Raw genomic sequence first — 10,996 nt, forward strand, 5'->3', positions numbered from 1 at the left:
CGCCGTGGACCACTGAGAAATGAGTCCTGAAATAGTTTGCCACGTACAAAATCATCTCCTTAGTTTTCTACTAAATATTGAATATTCGCAAGAGCGTTTTTAAAAGATGTCATTTTTTAGATCATTTTGGGCTAGGAACTTGAAAATTCAGTTCAGCTCATTCCTATGCTGCCAATATCTTATTTGTATCTGACAAAAAAAGCTCTGAGTTTTATCAACTATTTGCTAACAACCGTTGCATCAATAGAGAGACAGAGAGTTTTCTCTTCATGTTTCCTTAGAAAAATTCATTCGTGATGTTTGATCTTTAGGATCAGGATATTATTTCAAACCAAAATTATAATTTCCCTAAGATAAAGAACGATTCTGAGAAACTTAGAAAATAATACATAATAACTCTAATAAGATGGCATATAGATTCATTGTCCGAACGCTCTTAAGAAAGAATCTAAATCTCCATTTAAAAGGCCAATTTTGTTTGATTGATGTGGCAGAAGTAGGTAATTTAGATACCCAGCAGCGTTGCAACTCCGATACCCCTCTCACTTCTCTGGAAATACATATTTTTAAGAGCTAAAGAGTACAACAAAGTACTAGATAACTCCAGTCAGCAAGTCCCAGCTTATCTGTTTAGTCTTTTTTCTAACGTAAATGTCTGTATTTCTGTTTCTATTGTCTGCGACTTTTAACTCTAGTTTCTTTTCTGGGCTATGTAATTTCTATACTTATTTCTGAGGTTTTTCTTCACATTTCTTATTGCTGAGGTTACCTTCAGTGTCATTCGGAAATGGTGATTTAAAATATTTGTCCTGTGAGAGACAACTGCTCCTGGATTCACGAGGGTTTTTCATCCCTTGAAATGCTGGCATGTATTTCCTTAAACGAACATGCAAACATTTACATCCCAGGGAGGTGAGGGTAACCCCCTTTCCTTTTCTTGTGCCTTTAATATCTGTGCACGTCTTAAGGTTTTATGGTAACTTTTTAAGAACTGGGCGAGTGTGTTGGGCTCGCAGTTGCTGATCTTGTGAGCCAACGTGCCCCATGACACAGCGCTGGGCAAGGAGAAGACTTCTTAGCTTAAATGTTTCAAGCAGGGACTGATTTCTGCCAAGATCAGAGAAATTTGCAAAGTGCAACGCTGAGCGTAGCGCAGGCCACAGAAACGCATTACGGCACGCAGAGGAGAACAAAAACCCAAAAGCCTGGGCCGCAGAGGAGTGGGAAAGAGGAAGCTGAAATAGCTACGTAGAGAGGGAATTTTGACACAGTGATTTTAACTTTGCATGTGGAAGTGAAAATAAGGGTTATCGGTGACAAATGGGAGAGCACTGAAGTGAGAAATGCTGTCTCCTATAGAAGGAAAGGCTGTGAAATACCTGAGACTGCGGACCCCTCTCGTATTATAGGAGGTAGCTGTGGCTGGGAGTAAGCACCAGAGACAGGTTGAGTAAAGGAGCCACTGACCCTGTTTGGAACGAGCAAAGGTGATTAGAAACGAAAAGAAATAAGGCCGGGCCTTGACAAGTTTCAGCCAATTGTAACTGTGTGGACATGAGTGAGAAAGGGCTAAGAAGAAGGAAAAATATCGAGCTGCAACTCAGAGGACGTGATGCAGGACTAGTTCCTCTTAGAATGTGTAAAAGAGGAAATAAAAACTAGCTAGATTTTTTTTTTCCTCTTTTGTTTGGTTTTTTTTTTGGTAGTAGTCCTGAGGTCGCTTCTGTAGACTCAGTTGGGGGAACAGCAACGGGATCTAAAAAAGTATGACGGGGACTTACTTCAAGCTCTTACTTTTGCTGGAGTAAATCAGGAGACACAGCACATATCCATTCGATTGTAGCAGGGTAAAACTGTTTTGAGAATTCAGTCCTGCTCAAGAAGATAAGATAAAATTAAATTTTTTGTTGTTTAACCAGTCCGAACATTGTAGATACAAGTCAGAAAATTTAAAGTTAGAAATCTATATGTCTCTCAGCACATTGGATCAAAAATGCAGCGAATCCTGTGTTCCTAAGTATTCGGTAGATGCTAAATGTTCCTAAACGTTTGATAGATGCTGGCACCAAGGAGCTACAGCGCAAACATTTCAGACCAGGTAAAATCCTTTGTCCGAGTGATTGCAGATTTCATTAGTTCAGATCACAATTTCCATCCATCAGGTTGCAGGTGAGGTCTCAAGTCAATGATTTGCTTTCACGCTTCTAAAAGAAACAAAAAAAAAATTATTCAGTAAGTTGTCATTAAACATTCGATCGAGGCCTGCTTTTCCATGGACTTACTCTGAATTTATGCTGGGGCAGCTCTGTTCAGAGTGACGGGAGGAAAAGATAGGGAACGGGTGCAGCTGTGAGGACCCTGACCCTCTGCATCCATGAGACGGTTGACTTGGTTTTGTTTTCTCTTGAATTTTACATTTCCATCATTGTGCTGACTCTGCTGTAGCTTAAAAGTAATGCCACTGATGTCAATCAGACCAGAATCGGTTCCTGTTACTTGAATTTATTTATTGACAATTACAGAAGTATATTTTGGAAAGCTTATTTCATGTATTTTTTGTGTCAGAGTACACATTATGCTGTGTATTCCAGAGGTGCATCAATGTAAAAACTTTTCTGTAGCTCTGCAAACTAGAAATCAAAGCAATTCCTGTTTTCCCCAAACAGCTTCTTAGTCTACATGGATTTTTGCCATTGCTGCTTTTTCCTATTTTATCACGTTACTTGTTGTTCTTCTGTGCCCCAAGTTAAACGTTGCATAAGGAAGCTGAGGCTTCTTCTTGATTTTGTAGGTGGTGGCCTTGGGAGACGTGCCCGATGGGACACTGGTAACGGTGATGGCTGGAAATGATGAAAACTACTCCGCAGAACTCAGAAATGCCACAGCTGCCATGAAAAACCAAGTAGCAAGGTTCAACGACCTCCGATTCGTGGGCAGAAGTGGAAGAGGTATGTGTTTGTTCTCAGCTACGCTTTGGTCATGTTCACCGGTTATGTCAAGTTCTGGTTACGTGGAGGGAATTTGAAGATGGCATCTATCAAGTTTACTGCAGCAGGGAATGCTGCAAGATCTGGCGTAGGCTATGTGCTTTTTCTTGTTTTTTCCTGGCCCGTCCTCTGTGTTACTTCAATTTTTAAACAGGGAAATCGTATTCAAAAGAAAAAAAATTCACATAGACAGCAAGTCACGTTTTGACTATGGAAGCCACCTTGTCAAATTTACAGAACAGCACAATATTACCCATGTTTAAGTTTAAATAGCATATTTTCAATTTAAAATGGGAATTTTGAGCTTGTGTAAAGAGTTGTGACCGTCTCAGGGCTCCCAGGCACTCTCTGCAAAAGCTGGTCTCTGTAACAGAGTGAGTCAACCTAAAATTACAAGTAATTCCTGGACAGATCTAAAAATTTTCCGTGTTCATCATGACCTGATGAAGGCACAGGGAGCTTTTTCTGACCTACCTTTCTCTGAAATAGACACAGAACAGTATGCCGTAGTCCTGTTATTTAATGTGCTTCTGCAAAATCGATAGGATAGACCAGAACAGAACAGTTGAGCTTAGTATCTGACTTGCTGTATCTCTGTGGTAACCAGTAATTACTAGCAAGTAAATAAAAAGGCCTTATGAGCGTAAATAACAAACAAGAGTTGAAGCTGACTTAGACTAGAACTATATAAAAATGTTTTTAGTAAGCTGCAAATAGTACCTGGCACGTGTGCTCACGTCGCATGTGAGCGGGTAGGTGTAGAAAGCCTGATCCAAAAGCCCATAAAATCAACAGAAGGACCCTTCGCAACTTCACTCTTTGGCTCTGATCCATGATCTTAAACCTCATAAATTCCAAACAATCACATTTACCTTTCTATTACAAGATTATTTTAAGCACTGCCCTTGCATTACTGCCCTTGTTGCTGTGAGGGGAGTCCCTTTGCCTGGGTCAGGGGGTTCAGTCAAACCCACAGAAGAGAAGCTGTTGCTCAGAAAAAACTCGGGGAAAAGATCAGTCTCTCCGAAGGTCAGGAATGAAAACCTGCCACATCTTCCATGTGACTTCATATGGTATTTACTTATGTATTTTCCTTCTGTTTCATTCGTATCTTTAAGTAAAATCGGAACGTAACGTTACGGTGTTCCAGACACAGCGGTGTCATTTAAGGACGATTAAGTCTGGATTATTAAGTGCTGTCACACTCACAAATCAAGACGGTAGTGTCTGCTGCACTTAAGTAGGTTTCTGTAGGTTTCTTTTTGAGCAATTTGTGCGATGGTGTCTCTCTGAACCGGATCAAGTACTCAGGACTTGCTGACCCCTCCTCAGCATTTCCCCCCCCCCCCCCCCCTCCCCGTCTGAGCATCTGAGCCATCTCCTGATGTGTGGTTGCCTGCATGGTTCTTACGAACAGGAACGGATTTATGAACGTGCTTCGGGAGAGTTACAAAAGTGACCCACTTCTGCTTGCTCGCTCTCAAAATGTTTTATTCTAAATGGGAGATGGGTCAGGCTTCAGGCTGAGGAAGTTCTTCTGATTATACACAACAGCCTTAATTTGCCTTTGAAGTGAAATGCATCTGTACATATTCTTCCAATATAAATACAGTTGGCAATTGTGGAAGAGCATGGCCCTGTTGAAACATAGGTGCAAGCAGTAAATACATTTTAAGAATAAAATATCAATCCAGTCTCTCTGTATCCTGCAGCATTTTTAGATGAGGCTACAAAGGGAGATGTCTTTTGAATCGTGTTGTTTGGGCTGTTTTCAAAATGCACTTGGTGGAAAACACCCGCAGCTGAGAACGTAGCTTCGTAATGCTAGCAAAGAATAATAATAGGGTAATGCAGAGAAAATTATATCCATTTACTGAAAACATGAGAGATGCTGTAATGTCTAAAAGTATCAGTCATTAAACATGTTCATTTGTTATATTAAAGGTACCACCTTTTCAGTAAATGGAACTTGCATTATGATTCAGAGATGACTGTTTAGAAGATTCAAATGAATAGCTGGCAAAGTGGCGGAGAAGCTAATAAAAACAAACCTGTAGTTCTGTTCCTGGCCACGGTAATGAAGCTAGAAATCATAACAGTGAACTGTGTGAGTTTCAAGGTCAAAATCCAGCGGCTGAGAGAGAACAGCCCCTATTCATACCAAAAAAGCTTGGCGGGGAGCGGCCTTGAGCCCCTTACCCGTGCTATAAGCGGTTGGTCGTCGCCGGTCACTGGCGCCCAGACATAAACCTTGTACGTTGTGTGATATTTAGGTGCTCGGGATCCTGTAAGCGATGGAGTGATTCGGGAACGCTGCATGCTATTAGTCAGTCTTCGAGGTTAAATCTCATCACCTCCATTGGCTGCCCATCTTTGATACGAGTGACTAATGTATGCTTTTGTTTACTCCTCGAACAGGGGATTGTTTTCCAAAGGTGGGGATTGTTTGCATTTGGTATGGGATTTCTGAGGTGCTGTTCTGTTGAATTTGTATAAAAGCTAAAGCAGAAGGTAGCTGCTTCAAAGGGCATTTCTTCCTTTGATACTTTGCTAGAGGAAAATGAACCGAAACTTTGTTTGCTGTGTAATATTTGAGTTTGAATAAGTTCAGTTTGCCACCACTAGATAATGCGACGCTGGGAGTATTATGTGAGCAGTGATTGAAAGTTCACATCGGTTACGGTCAGAGTGGACGCTCTTTGTGTACCTCAGGTGATTTAAAATCCCTGCCGGAGAATAAGGACGGGCTTTGACCAGTGACAGTTCCTTGTGCATCAGTTATCGCCCAGGTGTAACCATCCCCATTAAAAGCCATGCCAAACCGATGACAAGCCACCACTCTCTCCCTTCCAAGAGAACAGGAAATTGTCATTCTTGACATTCTTAATAAAGAGTTTAAGTTTTCTTCCCTGGGCTTTAAATGAAATCTAGCAAGACAGTTTGATGGCTGTTTCAAACATAAGACTATTGTCCATGGGTTCATCTCAATGAATAAGCAGCTCTGCGCTGACTGCGAGGGAGTTGCGTTGATTCTCCCCGTTTGAGGGTCTGATCCTGCCTGTCGGTCAGAGCAGATGCACCAACCAAATATTGGCCAAAGCTTAAAGAACCAGACCGCGTTTCAGCGTTCGTTTCGTATGTACAGCAAGCGGTTGCCCCGTGTTGCTCTGCCTGTGCCTGTCGGTCACAATTACAAAAAAAACCAAAAAATAAAAACCAAAGCACTTTATTTTCTTGACACTCAGAATGGGAGCTGAGAATATCGCAGGTCACTCGAAACACTGAGATGTTGTATAAAAGCAATTTGGCTCGCTTTCCTGAACAAAACAGATTTACATTGGAATTGGCTGGGCTCCAGAGTTACTATTCCTCACCCTAGTTTGAGAATGCTACTGGGAAAACCTGCCCATCTGGCTTGTAAGCCCGAGTAAGTAATTTCTGAAAGAAAAATCTAGTTTAAAACTTCAGCCAATCTCAGCCTCCCCTTGCCTGATTACCTGGTTAAAAAAAAATTAATCTTTATTTTTCTCTCTCTGTTCATAAACACTTCCAACTTCAAAATGCTACTACTGCGAAGTACCCTATTTTCTTAATGTATAATGAACCGGTTTAGGTTACTATGATGAAATAAATCTGATGCAAAAAGCCTGACACCATAGAACTTCATTGGATAAAATTAAAAATAAATAGTTATTTTGGAGAGGGAAAGCTTCGTGGCTCAGTAAGCATTACATATTTTCCTCATGGAATCATTAATCCCAGTAACTATCTTCTTTGTAGAGCATAACATTAAAAAAAAAACCCAACAAATAAACATGTTTTCCAGATGAAAATTATTAATAGATTATCATAATAGTAGCTAATGGGGAAGTGTCTTGGCTTGTTGCAGATCTCAATCTAAAGCTGAGAGCTGGAGCTTCGTGATAGCTTTCCAGCAAGGCCTTTTTAAGAACTACATCTTGGAAAGGACTGAAAATTAAGCCTACGTATGTATTTCCTACTAGCTATCGGTATTAGAGTCATGAATAAGTTTTGTGATAGTTTTCAACTTCCACGGAGCCAAAGAAGTACTCCTTTTCCACGGGTGTAGCTGGTAGGAGAACATGAGAGAGAGAGAGATTACCAAGTATAATTGGAAGTCTCTGCTGTCAGGGTTCTTCCTTCTGGATATAATTTTGGGGAAGAAAAATCAGTTTAAGGTGGAATCTTAAAAATACTTAAAACTCAGAAATTACTGGCCTGGATTCTGAGTCCAATTATTTTTATTGGTCTTCTGAAGTCAGAACTTTGCTCCTTCTGTGCAGCTTCAGCTTGTGGTTGCATTATTTGAGCACTTTGTTGAAATTTGTTTTATTTTTTACTTAAACACATTCAAAATTATAAAAGTATGTGCAAAACAGAGGAGGATGCTATTCAACAGGATCATAAAAATCAGTATTAAGCAGCCGGCTGGGTCCTAGTCCAAGCCATTGGAATGCTTCAGGGGACACGGTATCAGATACTGGAGTAACAAAGAGCCGCGCTTGCCAGACAGGACAAAAATAGAAGAAATCCAACAGCAATCAAAATTGAAAAAAGGAGTCAAGTGATAGAGTTTAAAAACAACCGCTTATATACTTTGGATTGATAAGGATGCTGCAGCCAGTGGGAGGGCGGTTTGGCCGTAGAGGAGCGGGCAGGTCCTTTGAGCCATCCTGCGGCTCCTGCCATCGTGCCGGGAGCGGACAAGGCTGGCACGGCCCTTGGGGTGGGAAAGCCGGGCACCGGCAGTGCTGCTCACCAGTCCTGCCCCAGCTGTGCGTTAGAGCGTCAATGGTTGTCACAGGACTCTTATTCTTCCAGTCTGGTCTGAGTGGTGAATTTTTCCCTGAAAGGCAGAGGCCAGAAGCGGTAATTTTATTTTTACGTGACTTAAGGTTGCTTCATTGTGTCAGTAATTGTAACTGAGATTTCTGTGTAAACCGAGTGGCCATGGAATAATTCAGCATGCAGACTCCCCACACTGATACGGAGGAGCCAATGCCTATTTCAAGCCAAATAACCCCGGCTGATGTTAGATTGATCAGCAAACCTGGCTCTTTCAAGGCGATGGATGCCTCAGTGCTGGCCTTTGGCAGGGACGCTGTGGTGGGAGGAGGGAAGGGGAGAAGACTTTCTCATGACGCCAGTGCCGCCCGAGTCGTCTTCGGCACACACTCGCTACGTGCAGCCGGGTTTGCATGAATTGTTGATTGTGTAAGAAGGGATACGTATGATGTGGCTCTGCGCGGGGGTTTGACTCGAAAAACATCATGTGGTCCGTGAGGCTGAGCATGACTGCAGCTGGCTTTGCCAGCTCCCAAACACTCTCTGCTGGGTTACTTAAAATTTCGTCTGGGCGAAAAAACTCTCGATCAGAAAGCGTCAACAGGAGAAAAATAATGGCAGAGCGATTTGGAGAACTTCCTGTCTCCGGGAGCATTACTGCTGTAAACAGTGGCCATGCCAAGTGCTGAACCACTGCCCTCAGTCCAATAACAATAAATCTATTTTTTGGTTTTGCAGAGCTCTGCTTGTACATTTTTGAGACTCGCGCTAACGATGAGGATGAGGCAGATGCTGTCCTCTGAGCATTTTCTTTTTTGCCATGATAAAAGGAGTGGGCCTTACCAGGATACTGCTTAGGGAAAACAAAGCACCTCTCTAGATGAAAAGGTTACATAGTTTCAAGAGATCTATTTGCCCTCCAGCTTTTTTTTTTTTTTTTGCTTTGTTTTTATTTTGCTTTTATTTTAGTGTGCGCTCCTTCAGAGGCTGCTTAAGTTCTGGTAAAAAAAAATAGTTATTTTTGTGTGTACCTGTGTACCTATATATGTGCGAATCTGTATTACAACTCAAATAACAGCTGCTATTTTGTCATCAAAATAAAACTGTTCTGAGAGATGAATTAGGACCCTGGCTTCAGGGCTGGCTAGTAAACTTCAGCTCACTATCCGACAGCGTGCAGCTCTTGGATTAACAGGAGTGAGGATGCTGCAAATCAGTGGCTTGCAATTGCCGTCAGGAGAGTCTTTTCCAGCATAGTCATGTGCATAAACCTTCATCAGCCTGAAACAGCCTCTGTTCCCTTCTAAAAACCCTTTAGCAGCAGTAAAAAAAATAGGCATTTCTTTTTCTGTTACCTTAATGCCGTGTGACTCTCCACCTCTTTTGCTCCCATCCTACTTCTCCCCTGTTTTTCCCATTGTAGTATTTTGACACAGCTTTCTCAGCCTCTCCAAATCGACCTTATTCCCTTCATCTCTGTCCCACATCAATCTCTGTCTCTTGTCCTCCTTCCTCTATTGATGCCTCCCCTTTGAGAGCTGCTGCCTTTCAGCACAGGTTGGGATTCCTATGTGAGGCTTTATCACAGGAGCAGGTTTTGACCTCAAAGTGCGCTGCTGGGAATTATCCTAAATTCCTTCCACCCTTTCCTACCGCTCCCTCCGAGGATGGGGAGCTACCTACTGTGTGGTGCGGGAAGGGAGCCTGCAACGCGTTGGGGAGAGGGAGGAGGTTTTGGAGACCGAGGCAAGGAGGAGGGAAGCAGCTGCTTTGAAGGCTGGATGCCATAAGAGCTCTTCAGTGGGGCGGTGCTTGGAGCAGTGTGTATGCACATCAGTTCCCTGAAGTTTAGGGAGGAACTGAAGGAAATGCTTTGGCAAGGCCACAAAGTTTCCACAGGCTAGACTTTATGCGCCGCAACTCTAAGAAAGCCGCGTCCGTATCTGAGGCCACAGAGGTTACCCTACGTTTGAAAGTTGTCTCTGGTGGAACTTGGCGGGTTCCAAGTTCGTAATGGCAGTGTTATCTCCCCATCACTGACTGCATGGATATCCATCGAGTGACCCCAGACCTCTTCTGAGCTCTGAAATCAATGCGCATTGCATTAGTGTAATGACAGCACGGAGGAGTCCTTCCTCTAAGAAAATTAACTCGGAGTAAACAGTCCCAGCGCACACTCCCATGCTCAGCTAGCTCCTGAAGATCCTTGTCAGGTTGTCTTTTGGCGTTCACCTGCTTTAAGCCAGTGCAGGCGGGAGTCTCTCACTTGCTAAAATGGCTCTGGCGATCATAAAAGTGCTCCTTGCCTTTCATATTCAGAGCAGCACAATGCTCTTCCAGTGAACCCAGCCCTTCCTGGTTCCCGTAGCTGGTGCCTCTGCCTGCAGCCATGCCGAGAGGACATCATCTTCATCGCTCCGTAGGGCGAGGGCTTGTTCCCAGCTCCTGTACCGTGCCAGAGCACTGAGGTAGCCAGACTTGGACTGGTCCCAAGTGAAAGCCAGTGCTGGAAGAAGGGAGAGGGATTGAGACAAAATCCAGGTCTCAAAGGGCTTTTTCTAGGTTCGGAGGACAAGGCACCGTGAAGTGAAGGCAGAATAGGATCTGCCAAAACCCACAGCACCCGTCACACTGAGGTTTTCCCGGTCTGACGATTAGGCAAAGGATGAGAACAGGACTTCCCGAGGGTGAAGAAATCATAAGTTCAAAAGCAGTCCTTGGAGAAGCGCGAGCGGCACGAGGCACTCCCCTCACCCCAAACGCAGCCATCAGCCCCGAGAGCCATGCCACCGCCACCCTGCCCGAAGGACCTCCTCTCCCAGAGGACCTCCAGCAGCTGGGGCCACCAGCGTTGAGGACACGGCCACCCCACCACAGCCGTCTGGCCACGGTGCCCTTCGGGGAGGAGTGAAGTGTACATCTGAGGCGCGTCCTACAAAGCAGGGACCTTCCCTGGGGAAATGCCCTAACGCTTACAGCAGGGCCCACCGTGAGAGGCCTTCAGTGGGTGAACCCTGAGCAGCAGCTCCCGAGCCAAACCTCCCTGAGGAGAAGGGGCAGAGGAGAGCTCAGGCTGTGGGTCAGGGCCAGCTGACCATGCTGAGATGCTCCTTCCCGGAGGCTGGGCTTGTGGCCTGGAGGGCATGGGACTGTTTGGCAGGGGAAGCCCCCTCAGATATCCATGGCGGCTGCTGCTGGGCACC

The 10,996-nt window shown here is 44.0% G+C and overlaps 1 protein-coding gene across 1 annotated transcript in view; it reads left to right on the forward strand.

Annotated features, from left to right (window-relative positions):
* Positions 1–2,791: 2,791 nt before the first annotated feature.
* RUNX1 (runt-related transcription factor 1) overlaps positions 2,792–10,996 on the forward strand; it is a gene marked incomplete at its 5' end in the record, with an annotated part of 66,520 nt that continues 58,315 nt past the window's right edge. The window contains one exon of the mRNA XM_009710557.1: positions 2,792–2,948. Coding sequence (XP_009708859.1) covers positions 2,792–2,948 — 157 coding nt within the window. The remainder of the gene's footprint in view (positions 2,949–10,996) is intronic.

The sequence above is a fragment of the Cariama cristata genome, unplaced genomic scaffold (genome assembly GCF_000690535.1).
Source record: "Cariama cristata isolate BGI_N322 unplaced genomic scaffold, ASM69053v1 scaffold37381, whole genome shotgun sequence".
Classification (NCBI taxonomy): Eukaryota; Metazoa; Chordata; class Aves; order Cariamiformes; family Cariamidae; genus Cariama; species Cariama cristata.